This window comes from Carcharhinus amblyrhynchos, chromosome 19, assembly GCF_965287045.1.
Source record: "Carcharhinus amblyrhynchos chromosome 19, sCarAmb.v2.hapA, whole genome shotgun sequence".
In the NCBI taxonomy this organism is placed as follows: Eukaryota; Metazoa; Chordata; class Chondrichthyes; order Carcharhiniformes; family Carcharhinidae; genus Carcharhinus; species Carcharhinus amblyrhynchos.
This window is the reverse complement of record NC_137342.1, coordinates 5,257,216-5,278,924: the sequence shown is the minus strand read 5'-3', so window position 1 is coordinate 5,278,924 and position 21,709 is coordinate 5,257,216. Positions and strand designations below refer to the sequence as shown.

At 44.5% G+C, this 21,709-nt stretch overlaps 1 protein-coding gene across 1 annotated transcript in view; it reads left to right on the top strand.

The window, feature by feature from the left end:
* Positions 1-21,709, top strand: part of plekhg7 (pleckstrin homology domain containing, family G (with RhoGef domain) member 7) — a 75,106-nt gene that overhangs the window by 14,336 nt on the left and 39,061 nt on the right. The window contains exon 3 of the mRNA XM_080207798.1: positions 17,452-17,477. Coding sequence (XP_080063924.1) covers positions 17,452-17,477 — 26 coding nt within the window. The remainder of the gene's footprint in view (positions 1-17,451; positions 17,478-21,709) is intronic.

The window sequence follows — 21,709 nt, the reverse complement described above, 5'->3', positions numbered from 1 at the left end:
CTCTGGTGCTAGTATATCCTTTCTCAAGTAAGGAGACCAAAACTGCACACACGACTCCAGGTGTGGCCTCACCAGCACCTTATACAGCTGCAACATAACCTTCCTGTTTTTAAACTCCATCCCTCTAGCAATGAAGGACAAAATGCCATTTGCCTCCTTAATTACCTGCTGCACCAGCAAACTAACTTTTTTGCGATTCAGGGACACAGGTCCCTCTGCACAGCAGCATGCTGCAATTTTTTTACCATTTAAATAATAGTCCATTTTGAAAATGGATGACCTCACATTTACCAACATTGTACTCCGTCTCCTAGACCCTTGCTCACTCACTTAGACTATCTATATCCCTTTGCAGATTTTCAGCATCCTCTGCACATTTGTTCTACCACTCATCTTAGTGTCATCTACAAACTTTGACAACCTACCCTTGATTCCCAGCTCCGAACCATCTATGTAAATTGTAAACAATTGCGGTCCCAACACTGGTCCCTGAGGCACACCACTAGTCACTGATTGCTAACTAGGAAAACTGGCCTATATTTACCCACTGTTTGCCTACCTCCTTTTTTAAACAGTGGCGTCACATTTGCTGTTTTCCAATCTGCCAGAACCTCCCCAGAGTCTAGCGAATTTTGGTAAATTACCGCTAGTGCATTTGCTATTTCCCATGCCATCTCTTTTACTACCCTGGGATGCATTCCATCAGGACCAGGAGATTTGTCTACCTTCAACCCCAGTAGTTTGCCCAACACGACCTCTTTAGTGATAGTTTCTAGGTCCTCTCCTGCTGTAGCCTCCTTGTCATCAATTTTCGACATGTTATTTGTGTCTTCCACTGTGAAGATCGACACAAAATACCTGTTCGATGCCTTAGCCATTTCCCGTTATTAAATCCCCTTTCTATTCCTCTAAAGGACCAATGTTTATTTTAGCCACTCTTTTTCATTTTGTAGAAACATTTCATTATGGAAACTTTTGCTTTATATTCTGAGCTAGTTTATCTTATCTATCTTTCTTTTCTTTATCGCTTTTTTTTGTGACTTTCTGTTGAACTTTAAAGATTTCCCAATCCTCTAATTTCAAAACTAATCTTTGCCACTTTGTATGCATTTTCTTTCAAGTTGATACTTCCTTTATTCCCTTAGATATCTGTGGCTGATTATCCCTTTTCCTTCAATCTTTCTTTTTCACTGGTATATACTTTTGCTGAGCACTGTGAAAAATCACTTTAAAAGTCCTGCACTGTTCCTAAATTGTCCCGTCACTGTGAGATCATTAATTTGACAAGGAAGTACTTAGTGCACAGCATGACACTCGGAAGTTCTGAGGAACAAAGGGACTTTGGCCTGTTTGTCCATAGATCTCTGAAGATGGAAGGACGTGTTATTGGTGTGGTGAAAAAGGCATATGGGACACTTGCCTTTAACAATTGATAGGTAGCATAAGCAGGAAGGTCGTGTTGGAATTGTATAGAACTTTGGAGAGGCCACAGCTGTGTGCAGTTCTGATCGCCACATTATAGAAAGGATGTGATTACACTGGAAGGGGTACAGAACTAGAGGGCATAGCCTCAAATTAAGAGGGGAGGCAGTTTAGAACAGAGTTGAGGAGGAACTTCTTCACTCAAAGGGTGGTGAATCCCTGGAATTCTCTGCCCGTTGAAGTGGTGGAGGCTGCCTCGCTGAACATATTTAAGTCACAGGTAGATAGGTTTCTGATAGACAAGGGAATTAAGGGTTATGGGGAGAAAGCGGGAAAGTGGAACTGATCCACTTCAGATCAGCCATGATCTTATTGAATGGCGGGGCAGGCTCGAAGGGCTAGATGGCCTCCTCCTGCTCCTATTTCTTATGTTCTTATGAAGAAGAGATTCACCAGGATGATGGCTGAGAACGAACATTTAACATATGAAGAGAAGTTGGATAGACTTGGATTATTTTCATTGGAGCAGAGAAGACTGAGAGGTGACCTGGTCAGGGTGTACAAGATGATGAGGGATGTGGACAGAGTGTATAAGGAGCAGCTATTTCCCTTAGTTGCAGGGTCAGTCCCAAGGTGGACAAGTTCAAGGTGAGGGGTAGGATGTTTAAGGGGGAATGTGAGGAAAAATCTTTTTACCCAGAGGATGGTGAGATATTCATAGAACCCTACAGTGCAGAAAGAGGTCCTTCAGCCCATCGAGTCTGCACCAAACACAATCCCACCCAGGCCTGACCCCCATATCCCTACATATTATACCCACTAATCCCTCTAACCTACACATCCCTGGTCACTAAGGGGCAATTTCTTAGCATAGCCAATCAACCTAACCCGTACATCTTTGGACTGTGGGAGGAAACCAGAGTACCCGGAGGAAACCCACGCAGACACGAGGAGAATGTGCAAACTCCACACAGACAGTGACCCCAGCCGGGAATCGAACCCAGGACCCTGGAGCTGTGAAGCAGCAGTGCTAACCACTGTGCTACCATGCCGCCTACGGTAGCATAGTGGTTACCATGAGTGTCTGCAGTGTGTTGCCTGAGAGGGTAGTAGAGGTGGGTTGCCTCGCAGTCGTACCTGGCTGAGCACTTGGCACATCATAACATTCAGGGCTATGGGCCAAGTAGGTGGGAGGTCAGGTGTTTCTCACATGTTGGTGCAGAGGCCAAAGGGCCTGTTGTGCAGCACAAGTGCCTTCTCTGACTATCATATGTCGAGCTAGACTATCTTCAACACAGCAGTCTTTAACCAAAAGGATGGAAGGCTGCATTTAGAAATCATAGAAACCCTGCAGTACAGAAAGAGGCCATTCGGCCCATCGGGTCTACACCAAACACAATCCCATCCACCCCCATTACCCCTACATATTTACCCACTAATCCCTCTAACCTACGCATCTCAGGACACTAAGGGGCAATTCTTATCATGGCCAATCAACCTAACCTGCACATCTTTGGATTTGTATAGCCCCTTGTCACATCCTCAGTAATTTCAGAATCCTTCAGAGGAACGTCACGTATGCAAATACAGCAACTAGTTTATTGCGTGAAGGCCCCTGTATCTTTAACATAGCAAAAATGCCCCAAGGTGTTTCACAGAAAGGAAAAATAGACACTAAAGCAAAGACAAAGATTAGTGGGGAACTGTAAGGATCAGTGCTTGGGCCCGAACTATTCACAATCTATATCAATGACTTAAAGAACAAAGAACAACACAGCACGGGAAACAGGCCCTTCGGCGAAACAGGCCCGCGCCACCATTTTAACGTTGAGTGCCCTCCTCTACCTATGACCTTTGTCTATGCCTATTGGGGAAGATTGAGGGAAGACTAATTTAGGGACAATTTTTTGCACCAATCAGCCTGAGAGCACATCTTTGGGGTGTGGGAGGAAACTGGAGAATACGCACGCAAGCACAGGGAGAATGAGCAAAATCCCACAGATACTGGCCCAAATCCATGTATCTGCACAGCAAACAGTGATAGTCACTAAGCTGTCATGTTGCCCGTCAGTTGGTCCAGTTTAAGCGTACACTAACGATGTGAAGCACAAGGCAACTCACGAAACAACATCCAAGAGCAGCCCTCACACGACCCACCGTGTGTATGCCCCTTGTTGAGTGAGGAAATTAGATGTAACATTTCCAAATTTGCAGGTGAAACACAACAAGGTGGAAGTGTGAGGAGGATGCAAAGCTGCTTTTCAGGGTGATTTGATGAGGCTAAGCAAGTGACAAACAATTTGGCAGATGGATTACAATGTGGAGAAATATGAAGTTATTCACTTCATAGGAAAAGCAGAGGTGACCAAACGGTTGATCTAAAAGTTTAAAGGAGGGGCTTGAAGGGAGGAGTGAGGGGTTGAAAGGAGGAGTGAGACGGATATCCGGAAAAAGCCAGCTTTGGAGGAACGGGACGAGTAGAGAGGAATGTGGAGTTATAGGTCTGGAGGAGGTTACAAGATGAATAAACTGCAAAAGATCCATTGGAGCTATTCTGAAGAAGGACAGGGAGGTTTAACCATGTGCCCTGGTCAATATTTAGCCCTCAACCAATATCACTAAAAAAAAAGATCTTTTATCCCATTGCTGTTTGTGGGATCTTACTCTGCACAGTCATGTTTCCTACATCACAGCAGTTACTTCAAAAGTACTTCATCAGCTGCAAAGTGCTTTAGGACATTAAGGAAGGTGCTATATCATTGCAAGTTTTTGCTTTTTTTCTTGCTGTATTAGCAATTCAATGGGGATAATTTGGAGTTGGATATTGGCGTAAAACAGTTGATATAAATTTAGTTACTCTTCACAACTCACCCAGTTGAAGTCAAGAAAGAACAATGGAGTCCTCCATGGCTGTTAGTTAACCTTTAAACAACATCACTGCACATTGGCCAACATGGCTTTGTGAGATCTTACTGTGCTCAGATTGGCAGGGATCTGTGTTGGGCCCCCTATTATTTGTCCTTTATATAAACAACATAGACGACTACATGGGTTTAGGATTGGTAAGTTTGTGGATGACACAAAGATTGGCCGAGTGGTTAACTGTGAGGGTGAGCATCTTTGGCTGAAAGAAGTTGGTCAAATGGGCAGATAAGTAACAGATAGAATGTAACCCTGATAAGTGTGAATTAATACACTTTGGAAGATGTAATTTGAATGGAAAAAGGGATAAGAACATAAGAAATAGGAGCAGGAGTAGGCCATCTAGCCCTTCGAGCCTGCCCCGCCATTCAATAAGATCATGGCTGATCTGAAGTGGATCAGTTCCACTTTCCCGCTTTCTCCCCATAACCCTTAATTCCCCTGTCTATCAGAAACCTATCTACCCATGATAAATGATTAACAAGCGGTTACGTACTGTCACTCAGCCTGACACTTCAGTCTGTGGGGACGGCCAACTTTAAGGGCGTTCAGATGGTCAGTGGATAGGCATATGGATAACATTGGAATAGTTTAGGTTAGAGGGCCATTAGATTGGTTCCACTGGTCGGCGCAACATTGAGGGCCGAAGGGTCTGTACTGCGCTGTTATGTTCTAAGACCATTGTTCTAAAAGGCACTTTTTGCCTATTTAATTCAATTCAAATCACCACAGCCTTACCTTCAATTGAACTCTGGTTGAGTTCATACTTTCAATGTATTTGAGGTAAACAAGATCAATAATTAATATTCAGACTATCAAAGCGGGAAGAGTGTGACATTAGTTGATGTTCTAAGGAAAGGAAAGAAAGATTTTCATTTCTATAGCAATATATATCTTTTGTGACCACAAACTATCATATAAAGCTTCACAGCCAATGAAGTACTGTTGAAGTTACATCCTCACAATTAAACTGTGCACAGCAAGCTCCCACAAACCATAGTATGATGCATGGTTGAATAATTTGTTTTAGTTATGTTGGTTGAGGGATAAATACTGCCCAGGACACTGTCTGTTTAAATTAAGAGCAAAAGTACTCCGGATGCTGGAATCCGAAGCAAAGAAAGTGGAAAATGCTGGAAAATCTCAGTGGGACTGACAGCATCTGTGGAGAGAGAACAGAGCCAATGTTTCGAGTCTGGATGACCCTTTGTCAGAACTGTCTGTTTGACATCTCTTCTGAAATATGGCACCCCTGACAGTGCAGCATTCCCTCAGTCATGTTGGCCTCTCTTTCGGGGGGGGGGGGGGGGGCGTCGCGTCTATAGTTCAGAGCCTATAATAGACCTCTTCAAAAACCTTTACCTCAGAAGCCAGGGAAGACTGAATGTTACGGTTGCCACCCTGCTTAATATCGACAGCGCACAATTACACGGTGAGGGTCAGAAAGAAAAGCTCGAAGCCTGAGGTAAAGGGATTTTAACCAAGATCTTTTCGGATTTGTTGTGCTGTTGTCACTTCATATCTTTGACGATGTTATTTTCCGATTTGTCTCATTTTTATTTCAAAATCAATGGAAACAGATGAGGCTCTATAGCGTTACTTTACTCAGCTGATCATTCAGAGAATGTGAGGTCAAATTCCAAATTGAGAATTAAAATGGAAGGAGTCTGGAGATTAAATTTGGTTTGGGTAATAGTGACTGTAAAGCTGTCAAGTTCCGGTAAATTAGCCAACTGGTTCCCTGTTATCCTTTGGGGAAGGAAAGCTGAGGTCCTTATTCAACCTGCCCTTTGTGTGGCTAAACTATCGACTGGTTTCTCCTGCAGTCTAATGAGTCACTTAGTCATATCAAACTGGTTAGGGATGGATAAGGAATGCCAGCTTTGCACACAACAACCCAGCGAATGAATCAAACATTCAAAAACAGTGAAAATTCCACCAATGATTGCGTCACTGTCCCATTACTCATAAACATGGCAATGTGGATGGCAAAATATATTCCATGGCAACTATTGCTTTAATGGTGTCATTGTCTCAATAGGAATCCAAAGAGCCTTTTTGTTAACCTTTCTGGGTGGAACATGGTGGAGTGGCACAACACCCACTCAAATTTATCTTGACGTTACACTGCCCGTCTATCTCTCAACCCAACTGAAATGAGATTGCCACTGATTACATTCACGGCAACAACATCTCGATACTATCAGCTTGTGATGTGTGGGATTGGCCTAAAGGTGTGACAGTGCTATGGCGGGGAGTGGTCACCTACAGGGTGAGAATGTTGTAAAGGGAATGGGCGTTGAATATTTGGAGTTTCATAAATCTGAAAAGTTGGATAGGACATCAGTCAAGCCCCTGTTTAGAGTATTTTGTTACAGCTTTGGGGACCTCAAAGATATTCAGACTGTAAATAACTAACAGCGCAGATCCATTGCAATCATGTGACAGATGGAAAGCTGTGATTATGAGGAGAGATTGTGTTCTCAGGAGCATAGAGGATAAGAGGAGATTGTTTTCAAGGTGCCTCACAGCGTCGGGGACCCTGGTTCGATTCCCGTCTTGGGTCACTGTGTGGAAGTTTGCGTGTTCTCCCTGTGTCTGCCTGGGTTTCCTCCAGGTGCTCTGGTTTCCTCCCACAGTCCAAAAGATGTGCTGGTTAGGTGCATTGGACACGTTAAATTCCTCCTTAGTGTCAGGGGGTTAGCAGGGTAAATACACGGGGTTATGGGGATGGGGTCTGGGTGGGATTGTTGTTGGTGCAGACTCGATGGGCCAAATGGCCTCCTTCTGCACTGCAGGATTCTATTCTATGACGTTATAATTTTCATGAAGAGAATTAGGAATTGGAGATTCGGAAAGGTTTTTTTCACAGGAGCAGAGCAGGAGGAGGCTATTCAGCCCCTCGAGACAGACCACCATTTGAGTAGGTGATGGTGGATCTGTACCTTTAACTCTGAGTTATCCATGTTTGCTCCATATTCCAAATGGTCCTGAAAGACTATCCTAAACATTAGCATCCACAGCCTTTTGAGGGAGGGAGTTCTTCATTTCTGCTACTATATATGTGGAAAAAGCCCTTCTTGATTTCACACTTGAATAGCTTTACTCTTACTTTAACATTACATGCCCCTGCTCTTTGATTCCCGACTAAAAAAAAATAGTCTTCCTTTAACTATCTTATCAAATCCTGCTATCATGTTAAGCAGTTCATTCACATCATCCCCCAGTCTCCTAAACTCAAGTGAGGAGAAGACAGATTTATTCAAACCTGTCCACATCATTTAAAAACTTGAAGCCTTGTACCAGACTAGTAAATCTATACTGCCCTTCCGCCAAGGTCAATATATCCTTCCTGATTTGAACATAAGAACATAAGAAATAGGAGCAGGAGTAGGCCATCTAGTCCTTCGAGCCTGCCCCGCCATTCAGTAAGATCATGGCTGATCTGTCACTGCTCAGTTCCACTTTCCCGCCCTCTCCCCATAACCCTTAATCCCCTCTCTTATCAAAAACCCATCAACCCGCGTCTTAAAAATATTTAGCGAGGCAGCCTCCACCACTTCAACGGGCAGAGAATTCCAGAGATTCACCACCCTTTGAGTGAAGAAGTTCCTCCTCAACTCCGTTCTAAACCGCACCCCCCTTTATCTTGAGGCTGTGCCCCCTAGTCCTACTGTCTTTTTTGAGCGGGAAGAGTCTCTCCACCTCTATCCTATCCATTCCATTCATCATCTTATACGTCTCAATGAGATCTCCCCTCATTCTTCTAAACTTTAACGAGTACAAACCTAGTTTATTCAGCCTCTCCTCATAGCTCAACCCCCTCAACTCCGGTATCAGCCTAGTAAACCTCCTCTGCACTCCCTCCAAAGCCAAAATATCTTTGCGCAGGTGCGGCGCCCAAAACTGCACACAGTACTCCAGCTGCGGCCTCACCAATGCCCTATATAGTTGCAGCAAGACCTCCCTACTTTTATATTCAACCCCCCTCACTATGAAGGCCAGCATCCCATTCGCCTTCCTGCTGCACCTGCAAGCTGGGTTTTTGCGACTCATGCACAAGGACCCCTAGGTCTCTCTGCACCGTCGCCTGCTGCAGTTTTTCGCCACGTAAGTAATAATCCTTCCTACCATTATTCCTACCAAAGTGGACCACCTCACACTTGCCAACATTAAATTCCATTTGCCATTTCCTGGCCCATTTGCCCAGCCTATCTAGATCCTTCTGCAGACTCTCCACACCCTCCGCACAATTTGCCGTTCCCCCAATCTTGGTGTCATCAGCAAATTTCGACACCCTACACTCGGTTCCCTCCTCCAGATCATCTATATAAATCTATTTGATTTGATTTATTATTGTCACATACCATACCGTGAAAAGTATTGTTTCTTGCGTGGTATGCAGACAAAACATATCGTATATAGAGAAGAAAAGGAGAGAGTGTGGAATGTGGTGTTACCCTATACCTCTAATGGCTAGGGTATAGAGAAAAATCAATTTAATGCAAGGTAAGTCTATTCAAAAGTCAGACAGCAACAGGGAAGAAGCTGATCTTGAGTCGGTTGGTACGTGATCTCAGATTTTTGTATCTTTTTCCCGAAGAAAGAAGGTGAAAGCGAAAATGTCCAGGATGCGTGGGATCCTCAATTATGCCGGCTGCTTTGCCAAAGCAGTGGGAAGTGTAGACAGAGTCAGTGGATGGGAGGCTGGTTTGTGTGATGGATTGGGCTACATTCACAACCTTTTGTAGTTCCTTGCGGACTTGGGCAGAGCAGGAGCCCATACCAAGCTGTGATACAACCGGAAAGAATGCTTTCTGTGGTGTACCTGTAAAAGTTGGTAAGAGTTGTAGCTGACATGTCAAATTTCCTTAGTCTCCTGAGAAAGTAGAGGTGTTGGTGAGCTTTCTTAACTATAATGTCGGCATGGGGGGGACCAGGACAGGTTGTTGGTGATCTGGACACCTAAGAACTTGAAGTTCTTGACCCTTTCTACTTCAACCCCATTGATGCAGAGAGGGGCATGTTCTCCTTTACGCTTCCTGAAGTCGATGACAATCTCCTTCGTTTTGTTGACATTGAGGGAGAGATTATTATCGCCGCACCAGATTCTCTATCTCATTCCTGTACTCTGTCTCATCATTGTTTGAGATCCGACCCTCTACAGTGGTGTTGTCAGCAAACTTAAAAATCGAATTGGAGGGGAATTTGGCCGCGCAGTCATAGATGTATAAGGAGTATAGCAGGGGGCTGAGAACACAGCCTTCAGTTGCAGTGTCCAAACTGAAATGCACTTCATCCAGGTGGACCCTGACCAAACAGATGTGAAAGGTAGCCTTGAAATAAAGGCTCCTCGCAGTCAACCTCCTTTACAAAGGGACTTGTTAAATTGTACAATGCTGTACCACGTTTCATTTAGGTGTTGAGGCTGTTCCATCTTTGGAGGGAAAAGACACTTGCATTTCTGTAGCACCTTTCAGGACCTCATGACATCACAACAAATGTTTAGAATCATAGAGGGAGACAGCATTGCAAAAGGCCCTTTGGCCCATAGCATCTGTGCCAGTCAAAGACAAACCACTCAACTATTCTGTTGAAACCAGAGTTTCCCTGGATGAATGTTCCTTTCCTTCATTAACATATTCATTAACACATGAATGTTAATGACGTAGACCTTGGCAAACAGCACGCAATTTCCAAATTTGCAGATGATATGAAATTTGGAGGCGTTGTGAGGAGGATAGTGTGGCTTTTCAAAAGGACGTAGGCGTGGTTAGTGGAATGGGTGGCAAATGAGGTTCAATGCAGAGAACTGTGAAGTCATTCATTTTGGTCAGAAGACACAATATAAAATAAAGGTTACAATTCTAAAGAGGGTGGGGCAAGCAGAGGGGCCTGGGTGTACGTACACATTGAGGGTGGCAGGACTGATTGAGAGTGTGGTTAATAAAGTATACTTTATCTTAGGCTTTATTAATAGAGGCACAGAGTACAAGAGCAAAGAGGTTGAATTTTCTACGACATGAGTTTGGCCTCAGTTGGAATATTACGCCCAACTCTGGTCATTACACTTTAGAAGGATGTTAAGGTGGTTTCAGCGATTGCAAAGAGGGTTCATGAGAATGGTTCCAGGGATGAAGAACATTAGTGACAAAGACAGATTGGAGAGGTGAGATCTGTTTTTCCTGGAGAAGAGAAAGCTGAGAGGAGATTTGATTGAGGTATTCAAAATTGTGAGGGGTCTGGATGGAGTAGATAGGAAGAAACTTGTTCCCATTCATGAATGGATCCAGCGCACAGATATTAAAATAATTGGTAAAACAAACAGAAGTGATTTGGAATGTACTGTCTGAGAGTGTGGTGGAGACAGATTCACACAGCGAGTGGTTAGGATTTGGAATGCACTTTCTGAGAGTGTGGTGGAGACAGATACACACAGCAAGTGGTTAAGATTGGGAATGTACTGTCTGAGAGTGTGGTGGAGATGTATTCACACAGTGAGTGGTTAGGATCTGGAATGTACTGTCTGAGTGTGGTGGAGACAGATTCTCGCAGTGAGTATTTAAGATCTGGAATGCACTGTCTGAGAGCATGGTGGAGACAGATTCACACAGTGAGCAGTTAGGATTTGGAATGCACTTTCTGACAGTGTGATGGAGACAGATTCACACAGCGAGTGGTTAGGATCTGGAATGCACTGTCTGAGAACGTGGTGGAGACAGATTCTCACAGTGAATGGTTAGGATCTGGAATGTATTGTCTGAGAGTGTGGTGGAGACAGATTCACACAGTGAGTGGTTAGGATCTGGAATGTATTGTGAGAGTGTGGTGGAGACAGATTCACATAGTGAGTGGTTAGGATCTGGAATGTATTGTCTGAGAGTGTGGTGGAGACAGATTCACACTGCAAGAGATTAAGATCTGGAATGCACTGTCTGAGAGTGTGGCAGAGGCAAATTTAATTGAAACATTCAAAAGGAAATGTTGTCTGTAAAGGAAGAATGTGCCCTGTGTTATGTTGTCAATAATATTTTGATGTTATTTTAATAAGGATCTGCCTTTTCTCATTTTTAGATTTCCCAATGTACTGCAGTTAAATCAATTTGAAGGGCAGTCACTGTTGTAGTTAAATGTGGCAACCAATTATACAGAGCAAACAGTGGAGAGATAAATAATCACAGCGTAGAAATATCGGGATTTACTAACTGGAAAAGACCAAATTCTATCAATTTCACTTTTTTACCATCCTGACACAGTAATAATATGATACCATCATTGGTTGCTAATCATAACAAGCAATCTCTACCAATTAGATTCAGATATGCAAGGCAGTATTTAATAGAGGTGTCTCTCCAGATGGCAAGACACTGAAGTCGCCTTTTTTAGGGGAAGCTGAACTAAGTGTGACTCAGACACTCAACTAGCCAGCTACTGCCCTTCCCCTGATCAAGGAGCCTGTGGGCAGTAAGTCCTGAGAACTGTGAAACTGAACAAGTCAACAAACTTTGTCAATGAAAGAAACCTCTGTGTCTTAGTCTCAGCTTCACCAATCCACTTGGATCCTGTTAATAAGCCAGATAAGCAGATATTGGGACTGATACACTGGCACAGAAAGAGGCCATTCAGCCCATCATGGTAGTTTTTATGGAGCATCTTAAATGAGAATAGAGAAGTAGGGGGGAGGTGGTGAGATTAAGGGAGGGAATTCCAGAATTTAGAACCAAGACAGTGATTAAAGTAAGGCTATCTCAGATGCAGAATTGGAAGAGTGCAGTAAATCAGGTGGTTGTGGGGATGGAATAGATTGCAGAGATAGGGAAGGGCAAAACCATGGAGAGATCTGAAAACAAAGCTGAGAATTTTAAAATCGAGTCAATGTTTTACTGAGTGCTACTTTAGGTCAGTGAGCTTGGGTGGGGTGGAGGGTGGGGGCAGCAGTGATGGTGGTGGTGGTGAGGGTTACCTTTCAGCCTGTTAACCCTGAATGTGGGATCTCCATCCACAACACTGATGACACAGTGGGCAGACTTTCAGGTGCATTGTGGTCAGGAATGGAGGCAGGGGCTATCCAGACAAGGCTGTCAAGCGCAAAGGTTGATTTCTCCTTCTCTGCTTTGTTGGGTAACAAGCTGAAGGTTTTGAAGTTCAGCTCAGGGTGGCCTTTCCTTCAAACCTGAGAGAACAGAAAGACTTGGCATGAGCCAATTACAATATTGGTGATAATCAGGGAATGAACAAAGAAAGGTGCAGCACCAGAACAGGTCCTTTGGCCCTCCAAGCCTGCACCGATCATGAAGCCTGCCTAAAGTAAAACCGTAGAGTCTGTATCCTTCCATTCCTGTCCTATTCATGTACTTGTCTAGTTGTCCCTTGAAGTTCGCCATCATACCTGCTCCCACCATATTGTAATATTACATTTTTAATAAAATGCTGGTACGTTTTAAAATGGAGAAATAAGATTATTTGTAGTTTTCAGGTAAAGCAAGCATAAAGTGCACAAGGATGATTAGATCCAGGGTATTCAGATGTTATAGCCATACATGTGGTAATATTTCATTTCTAATATATAAATTTCCAGATCCCATTCCTCTCATTGTATCTACACCCTCCCACCAGTTGTGGCACTCCAACGCCTCAAGTGGCAGGAGGCTTTCATTACCACGTGACGTGTTTACGTCCAACCCTCTGACTTTTGGCCTCTCCCTGACCCATTCTTTTGCCAAACCTCCCATCCCCTGACTTCACCCTCCGGCTGCCTACCTCTCCAAAACCCGCGTTCCTGTTCAAGATTCCAATCCGATACTGGAGCTCCGGAGTTGTGAGTCCCGATGGTGCAAATGTGATAAACTAGGGCTGTTGTGGTCCTTGTTTACTTCTTCAGTCTCCTCACCCCCCTGCCTGCCCCCACTCCCCCATGAGCAAGGGATTGGAAGATGAGTGGCACTGGTGAGAGGCAGGATTTGATTTGATTTACTATTGTCACATGTATTGGGATACAGTATTGCGCACTAGTCAGACAAAGCATACCGTACATAGAGAAGGAAAGGAGGAAGTGCAGAATGTAGTGTTACAGTCATAGCTAGGGTGTAGAGAAAGATCAACTTAATGCCAGGTAGGTCCATAGGTGTATAAGGAGTATAGTAGGGGGCTGAGAGCACAGCCTTATGGGGTACCGGTGTTGAGGATGATCGTGGAGGAGGTGTTGTTGCCTGTCCTTACTGATTGCGATCTATGGGTTAGGAAGTCTGGGACTCAGTCACAGAGAGAGGGACCAAGCCCCACAAGGTTTGGAGATGAGTCTTATAGGAAAATGGAAGGCTGAGCTGTAGTATATAAGTAGGAATCTGACATAAGTGTCTTTGTTATCTCGGCGTTCCAGGGTTGAGTGTAAGGCCAGGGAGTGTGCTGTGCACTGTTGCAGCAATAGGTGAACTGTAATGGATCCAGGCAGTCCGGGAGGCCGGAATTGATTTGTGCCATGGCTAGTCTTTCAAAGCATTTCATAATGATGGAAGACATAGCCACAGAAAGAATGAGAGGAGAGGCCGCAAGTCGGAGGGTTAGAGAGCAAGAAAGGCCACTCTAAATACCAGTCAGGTCATTTGGGAAACAATGCTAAATCTTGCAACAATTACAGACCCTGTTAATTTACTGATGTGAAAATTAAGCACCGTTAAGCAGGGACTTGCTGTACTTCCTTCTCTAGTTTCCTTTTTAACTGCGTGGTAGAGTGAGACTGAATGGAATTTGTGGTCCTCAGTCGTTTCCTTTTCATTCACATCCTCGCTCATACTTTGTACACTCTCTATTTGAAATATTCACTAACTCCTTAAAGTTTCAATACATCCTGTTTTTCTGATGTTCACCTCCACTCATAACCCAATTCCAACTCAAACCATTCCCCCCACCCCCCCAAATCTCTATCAGTTCCTCACAAAGAGGCTTATTTGCTTTCAATATTAAAAAGAATCATTTTAGAATGAGGAAAGACACTCTCTATATGCACCTTTCTCTCAATTACTGTAGTCACACAATAAATGATAAGCTCTTGTGTACTATACATCAGGATTTTCATTAAGCTTTGAAAATAAATATCACAGCACCAGCTACAGGGGTGGGGGTGGCATTCAAAAAGTGGGACACAGGCTACAAGGTTCATGATGCTTAAGATTGGAAAAGCTTATAATGTCCTCAAACTGTCTATGACAAAAATATAAATGAAAATCACCCATTGCAAATGTATAAGGGTATTTGAACAACTTATCACAAGCGTTTTTTTAAAAATCCACTCATAACAAAGGGATTTCCAGGAAAAACTTGCCACGGCCAGCCAGGGAAGCAGAGAATGGCCTCAGACCGAGAATGGGGTAGAGATGGGCAGATCTATCAGTACAGTGGAAAAGAGGCAGACTAACAATATTGTCTGAAATGGAGAGGACCAGAATAAAAACAGTAAAGTGCATTTATATACAAAGAACAACGCAGCACGGGAAACAGGCCCTTCGGCCCAACGAGCATGCGCCGCCATTTTAACATTGTGAGTGCCCTCTTCCACCTGTGACCCTTGTCTACGCTTACGGCACTCCACATTGGAAACCAGATTGAGGGGAGACTAACTTAGGGACAATTTGTTACACCAATCAGCCTAAGAGCACATCTTTGGGGTGTGGGAGGAAACTGGAACACCTGGAGGAAACCCACGCAGGAACAGGGAGAATGTGCAAACTCCCACAGATAAACACAGGATGTCCCAAAAAGCATTACAGATGATGTAGTACTCCCAAAGCGCAGTCACTGTCGTAACGTGGCAGCCAACTTACACACAGCAAGATCCCATAAATGTCAATGTCATCATCTGTTTTTAGTGATGTTGACTGAGAGCTTATTATTAGCCAGGACACTGGGGGAAACTTCCTGCTCTTTTACATCCACCTGAGCGAGATGATGAGAACTCAGTTTAATATTTTAATCCAAGGTTGGCTCCTGTACAATGCTCCCTCAGTACTTCACTGCAGTGTCATCTGGATTTTGTGTTTTTTGACTGAGGAACAATGACTTCCTGAAAAGAGGTGAAAGTGAGCCACACCTGACATTGGCCTTAAGCAGTGAGGAGCCAGCTCAGCGAGGGGAAAAGTTCCAGATTTTCCCGACTGTGTTTACTCTTTTTGTAGGATCCTTTATTAGAAACCTGAAACCAGGTTTATTTGGGGAATTTTAAGTAGGGCCTACTGAGGCAGGCTTAAAAATCTGCCTTCCTGATTCTGCCGACAATCAGGAATTTAACCAATATTGCCATTTTTGCAGGGATTTGGGAAGCATAAAAACACTTAGAACTCGCAAAACAGCTGGTAGGTTAAGCCAACTTTCCCCCCTCCCTCTATCCTGAGCGAGTAGCTAAAGACCAGCACATGAAAGGTTGAATAGGCTAGGACTTTATTCTCTGGAGTGTAGAAGAATGAGGGGAGATTTGATAGAGGTGTGTAAAATTATGATGGGTATAGATAGAGGTGGTAGAGGCGAACTCGCAGGGGTCTTTTAAAAGACTTCTGGATGAGTACATGGGATTTAATGGGATTGGGAGTTACAGATAGTTCTACGGCCTGGTAGGTAGGGATATGATAGGCGCAACTTGTGGGCCGAAGGGCCTGTTTGTGCTGTAGTGTTCTATGTTCTATGAATGCAAGCAAGCTTTTTCAATTGAGGCTAGGGGAGAGAAAAACCAGAGGGCGTGGGTTAAGGGTGAAAGGAGAAAAGTTTAAAGGGAATATTGGGGGGGGCTTCTTCACACAGAGAGTGGTGGGCGTGTGGAATGAGCTGCTGGATAAAGTGGTAAATGCGGCGTCACTTTTAACATTTAAGAAAAACTTGGACAGGTTCATGGATGAGGGGGGTGTGGAGGGATATGGTTCAAGTGCAGGTCAGTGGGACTAGGTGGAAAAATGGGTCAGCACAGACAAGAAGGGCCAAAAGACCTGTTTCTGAGCTGTAATTTTCTATGTTGCTAGCTGTCTCCATTGCTGCCAATGTTTCACATGGGGGGGAGGTCAGCCTGTTCAAGTAACAGGATTGGTAAGACATGCCACATTTTGGAATTTGAAATCTTTTGTTTGAACTTTAATTTGGATAACCAAAATCATTGTTACTGAGCGGAAAAAAAATCAGAAAGCATTTTAAGAGAAATGTAGGAACCCAGTTTCTGGCTCGCTCAGTCACCGCGGTAAGTTCCCACTCTGAGTTCCGTTATGAAGTAAGAACTTGTAATGTACCTAAAACAACTAAATGTGACCTAAACATAACAGGAACTCCAGTGGTGTCCGCAGGAAGTGTGCCAAGATTTCTCTCTCAGTCCACGCCTAACACAAACTATCTGGTTGTTATTTATGGGAGGTTGCTGTGCACATTACACCAGCAATGGCACAAAGCATTTCAAAGAACAAAGAACAACTCAGCACAGAAACAGGCCCTTCGGCCCAACAAGCCCGTGCCGCCATTTTAACATTGTGAGTGCCCTCTTCTCCCTATGACCTTTGTCTACACCTATTGGACTCCACAATAAAGGAATTATAACCAGATTGAGGGAGACCGAATTTAGGGACAATTTGTTAATGCCAATCAGCGTAAGAGCACGTTTTTGGGATGTGGGAGGAAACCGGAGAACACACAAGCACGGGGAGAATGCGCAAACTCCCACAGACACCAACCCAAATCCATGTATCTGCACAGCAAACAGTGATAGTCACTGAGCTGTCATGTTGCCCATCAGTTGGTCCAGTTTAAGCATACACTAACGCCGTGAAGCACTAGGCAACTCTCGAAGCAACATCCAAGAGCAGCCCTCGCACGACCCACCTCGTGTATGCCCCTTGTTGGCCAACAAGGTGGCCAACAAGGGGCCAACAAATGTAAAAAAAGACGTCAGTAAACATACACAACTTATATGGACATTTCATTGTGTGATTCTGAATGTCTTCCCTCATCTCAGAACCACGTTAATTATTTTGTGCAAACTAATTAAGTTATGTTTGATTATCTAATCACTTGTATAATATACCCAAAACTTTCCCACTGTTTCCTAATTCTCAACTTATTTTGTTTCTCTTTTACCAGACGATTCAAGAAGCAAAGCCAGAGAGGTATGCAACATCACATGCATTCTTGATTGCATTTATAAAATCCCATTTCTGTGCATTTAGTTAACTGATAAACCAGTTACCCCTGGTTATTTTCACTTGAACACCACAGATTACAAGGTGATATGGTAGAAAGAATATAAAATAGAAAGGCTGGATGAAAGCAGAGAGGGTGTCTTGTGGTGTAGTTTAACATCCCTACCACTGGAGCAGAAGTTCAGGGTTCAAGTCCCACTCTAGGACTTGACAGCCATGGAAAGTGCATTCATATTGTGGTCAGACAGGTTGATTATCAGTCTGTAAATCCTTCCACTGTACCTGCGGCAAGGGTGGGAGAGTTTCCTGATCAGCCACACTGCAGAAGGTGTATGGAAGGTTCTGATCAGAGAACGGCATATAAAGGCACATACAGTTTACAGAATACTGATTAGAATGCAAGTCTTTACAGCTAACCTGCTATTCAAGTTTTAAAGATGCAGACAATGCAACATCTCACTTACTGTCCTGTCTGGAGACATAAGAACATAAGAAATAGGAGCAGGAGTAGGCCATCTAGCCCTTCGAGCCTGGCCCGCCATTCAATAAGATCATGGCTGATCTGAAGTGGATCAGTTCCACTTTCCCACTTTCTCCCCATAACCCTTAATTCCCTTGTCTATCAGAAACCTAACTACCCGTGACTTAAATATATTCAGCGAGGTAGCCTCCATCACTTCAACGGGCAGAGAATTCCAGAGATTCACCACTCTTTGAGTGAAGAAGTTCAATATGAGAAACAGAAAGCGCTGGGAATTCCAGGGAGACAGTGTGGTGGTAAATCAGAGAGAAACAGTACAGAAAAGAGGCCATTTGGCCCATTGAGTCGGCACCGACCACAATCCCACTGGTCCTACCCCCATATCCCTACAATACAATACACATCTCTTTAACCCATGCCTAATGCTATCTCCACTCACATTGTCTGCATCTTTAAAACTTGAATAGCAGGTTAGCTGTAAAGACTTGCATTCTAATCAGTAAACTGTGTGTGACTTTATACGCCCTTCTCTGATCAGAACTCTCCAGAGGTGCATCCTTCAGCTATAACACTCAGGAATAGCAATAGGATGTCTCAGTTTCTTTTGACAGGTTCCTCCGGGCTATGAAAAGACCAACCCTTCCAATGCCTGTTTATTGAGAGCCTCACACTGCGTATTGAAGCTTCCTGGATGGACTTAGTGTTAGAGGGGCCCATTCAACAGATCAGATTTCCGCTGGTCAGATTAGATCAGTATGCCCGTAATCTGTATCAGCTAACATGGACTTTGACAGCAACGGTTTAGTCTAACCGACTGCACAAACATTGTGAATGAAGTTTGGAACGCTGGAACTGTTTGCTGTTTGGAAGCTTTTTAATAACTTTTACAACTCTGAGTATCACCTTGTGTGGAAAAGCTAATATGCAAGTAGTGATAAAACAATTATCAAACAATTGATTCAAACTGAATGTTTGTAAAAGATAGTAACTGGGGCGGATTATTTTCGTCAGGTTGGTTTGAACCCTGGGGTAATAAGGGATTAGCCGGTTTAATTACACTTTGGGTTTTTTTTCTATCTTTCAAATCGACTGGATACTGGTGATTAATGACAAGTGAAAGCAGTGGTAAGAAGGTACAGTAACTAGGCAACAGAGACAAAAGCAACGTGTGTAAGAAACATCCGATCATATTTCATCCCCACTCTTAAAAGCGTCACACTCTTTCTACAGTATGAGAGAAGCAAAAAGCATTGATAGACAAGGCTTTTAACTTGCTAACCTAGTGGAAAAGTGGGGTTAAAATTCCCCTGGTTTGCATTTCCAGTGAAATTGATAATGGGGAGGTTTGGGTAGTTTAGATTCTGGACAATCAAACCACATCACCAGCTTTACAAATGCCGGCAATCTGAGAAACAGAAAGCGCTGGGAATTCCAAGGAGATGGTGTGGTAAATCAGAGAAACCCTACAGTACAGAAATAGGCCCTTCGGCCCATCGAGTCTGCACCGACCACAATCCCACCCAGGCCCTACCCCCATGTCCCTACATCTTTTACCCACTAATCCCTCTAACCAATGCAAATGTGATTAATTTAGCAAGGCCAATCAACCTAGCCCTAACTCCATACCTGTACGTATTGTACACACTAATCCTCTAACCTATGCATCTACGGTTAATTTAGCAAGGCCAATTAACCTAACCCGCACATCTTTGGAGTGTGGGAGGAAACCGGAGCAAACTTGTGCAGACACGAGGAGAATGTGCAAACTCCACACAGACAGTGACCCGAGCCGGGAATCGAACCCAGGACCCTGGAGCTGTGAGTGCTAACCACTGTGCTACCGTACCACCCACGGCACAGTATCTTCATTATGCATGATGGCAGTGGTAAAGTCACTGGATCAATAGCCCAGAAAGCCAGAGCAGAATTTTTCCAAAATATGGCTAAGTGTCATTCTGGGTGAAAAAGTAGGTGCATAAATCAGATTGCAGTTCTCCTACGCTTAGTGCACTGAAAGAACTACCATGGAAGCGAGCTGGGATGGAGTCCTGAAGGTGTGTAACTGGCTCACAGCTGGACACTGTTAACAAGGGAGAGTTGCATTGAAACTGGAGGATGGCAGTGCAGAAAGCAGCTCCACACTTCATAGAGGCAGATCTCAGAAGGTTCTGGAAGCAGTGAAGGAAGGGTTTGTACCCTGTACCCCCAGGTGGGTGGATAACCCAGAAGCAGGAAAGCAAATGCAGCCTGGGATGCAGTGGACAGTTTAAGGACTCGCTGAGATATGGACAGGGTGAAGACATGGACATTACACTGAGACACACTCAGAAAGGGACAATGTAAAGACAGGATTCAGATGTGGACAGTCAGTGCCCGCAGCCTGACTCTGAAGAGTGCCGTCCAGCGCTACAAGAAAATGAATGTCCTCATTCAAGGTGTGAGGGTCCATTTGTCACATCCTGATATCAGTCTGTCTGTCACACTGGGAATCAATCTACTCCCTGACACCCCACACCACCCAAACCCACCCCCACCCCCCCCCCCAAACATCTTCCTCAAATCCCTCTGGCACTCCTCGAAATAACCCCTTCCTGTCCAAGCACAGTGCCAAGACACACCACCTGTCCGCCACACAGAGTAGTAGATCCACATCAGGTGGAAGAGAGAATCTCCATGGGCTGATGGCAGCCAAAAGTCTGTTGGATCCCAAGAAACCTCCCTCTGAGATGCTGAGCCGCTGGGATCCGTTCTCTCAGAGCTGCTGGAGATACAGAGGCAAATTGCCAGAGGGACGGTCAGTAACATTCTGGCAACTGCAAGGCCGCTTGGAGAAGTCCTACAGCCTTCAGGCACAGGAGATGGTGCCAGCATGGTGTGGTACCCAGGCCAACACTGCAAGGGTGGAGACTGCGGTGGAAAGCCTGGGGCAGGAAACGGTCGCCCTGGATAGCAGGGTTCATGGCATAGCCGAGTCTCTGAGACCCACGGCTGAAGGTTTTGTCAACATGCTCAAGACACAAGGGACTAAGGCCGCGGGCTTCAAGAGCATGGTGCAGTCACAGAGCAATAGCAGAGGGGCTCCAGGTGCAGTAATCCATTGCTGAGAGTTATCATAGCGTGGTGCGGACAATGCTGGGCCTCTGGGACTGGCAGTGATACAGAGGCTCCCAGAGCTCACTCCAGCTGTCCTTCCATCACATGGAATCTCCCAGGAGCACACGAGCTCCCCAAGGAAGGAAGAAATGCTGGAGGCCATCTCGGGCCTGTCACTCAGGAGATTCGGGCAGTCTCCAGCCCTTCTGAATCCCCCCCCCCCTTCCTGGCACCAGTGCAACTCAAGGGCAGCAGGCTGAATTGGATGGCGTAGCTACATCTGTCACACCAAAATGTTGGCCGTCCAGAGAATGCCAGCCAAGGGCATCAAAGGCCAGGGAACGGAGCACTACAAGCCATCACGACCTCTGAGGTGCATCTTGGAGAGTCACCTCGACATAGTGTGAGGCCACATAAGACTTAGGAGCACTGAGAGGCAGACTCTGTAGTTAGGGGTCGGGTAATTGGCACTGTAAATAATCAGCATTAAAGAATTTTGCACTTCAAAGCCACACGCATCTATGCCGTCTTCATCCCATTTCTCACGAGTTTATCTACCCATCTGTGTTGTTGAAATTGCTGCTACAAAACTATGTCCCTAACTTTCATAAACAATTGGCAGCTG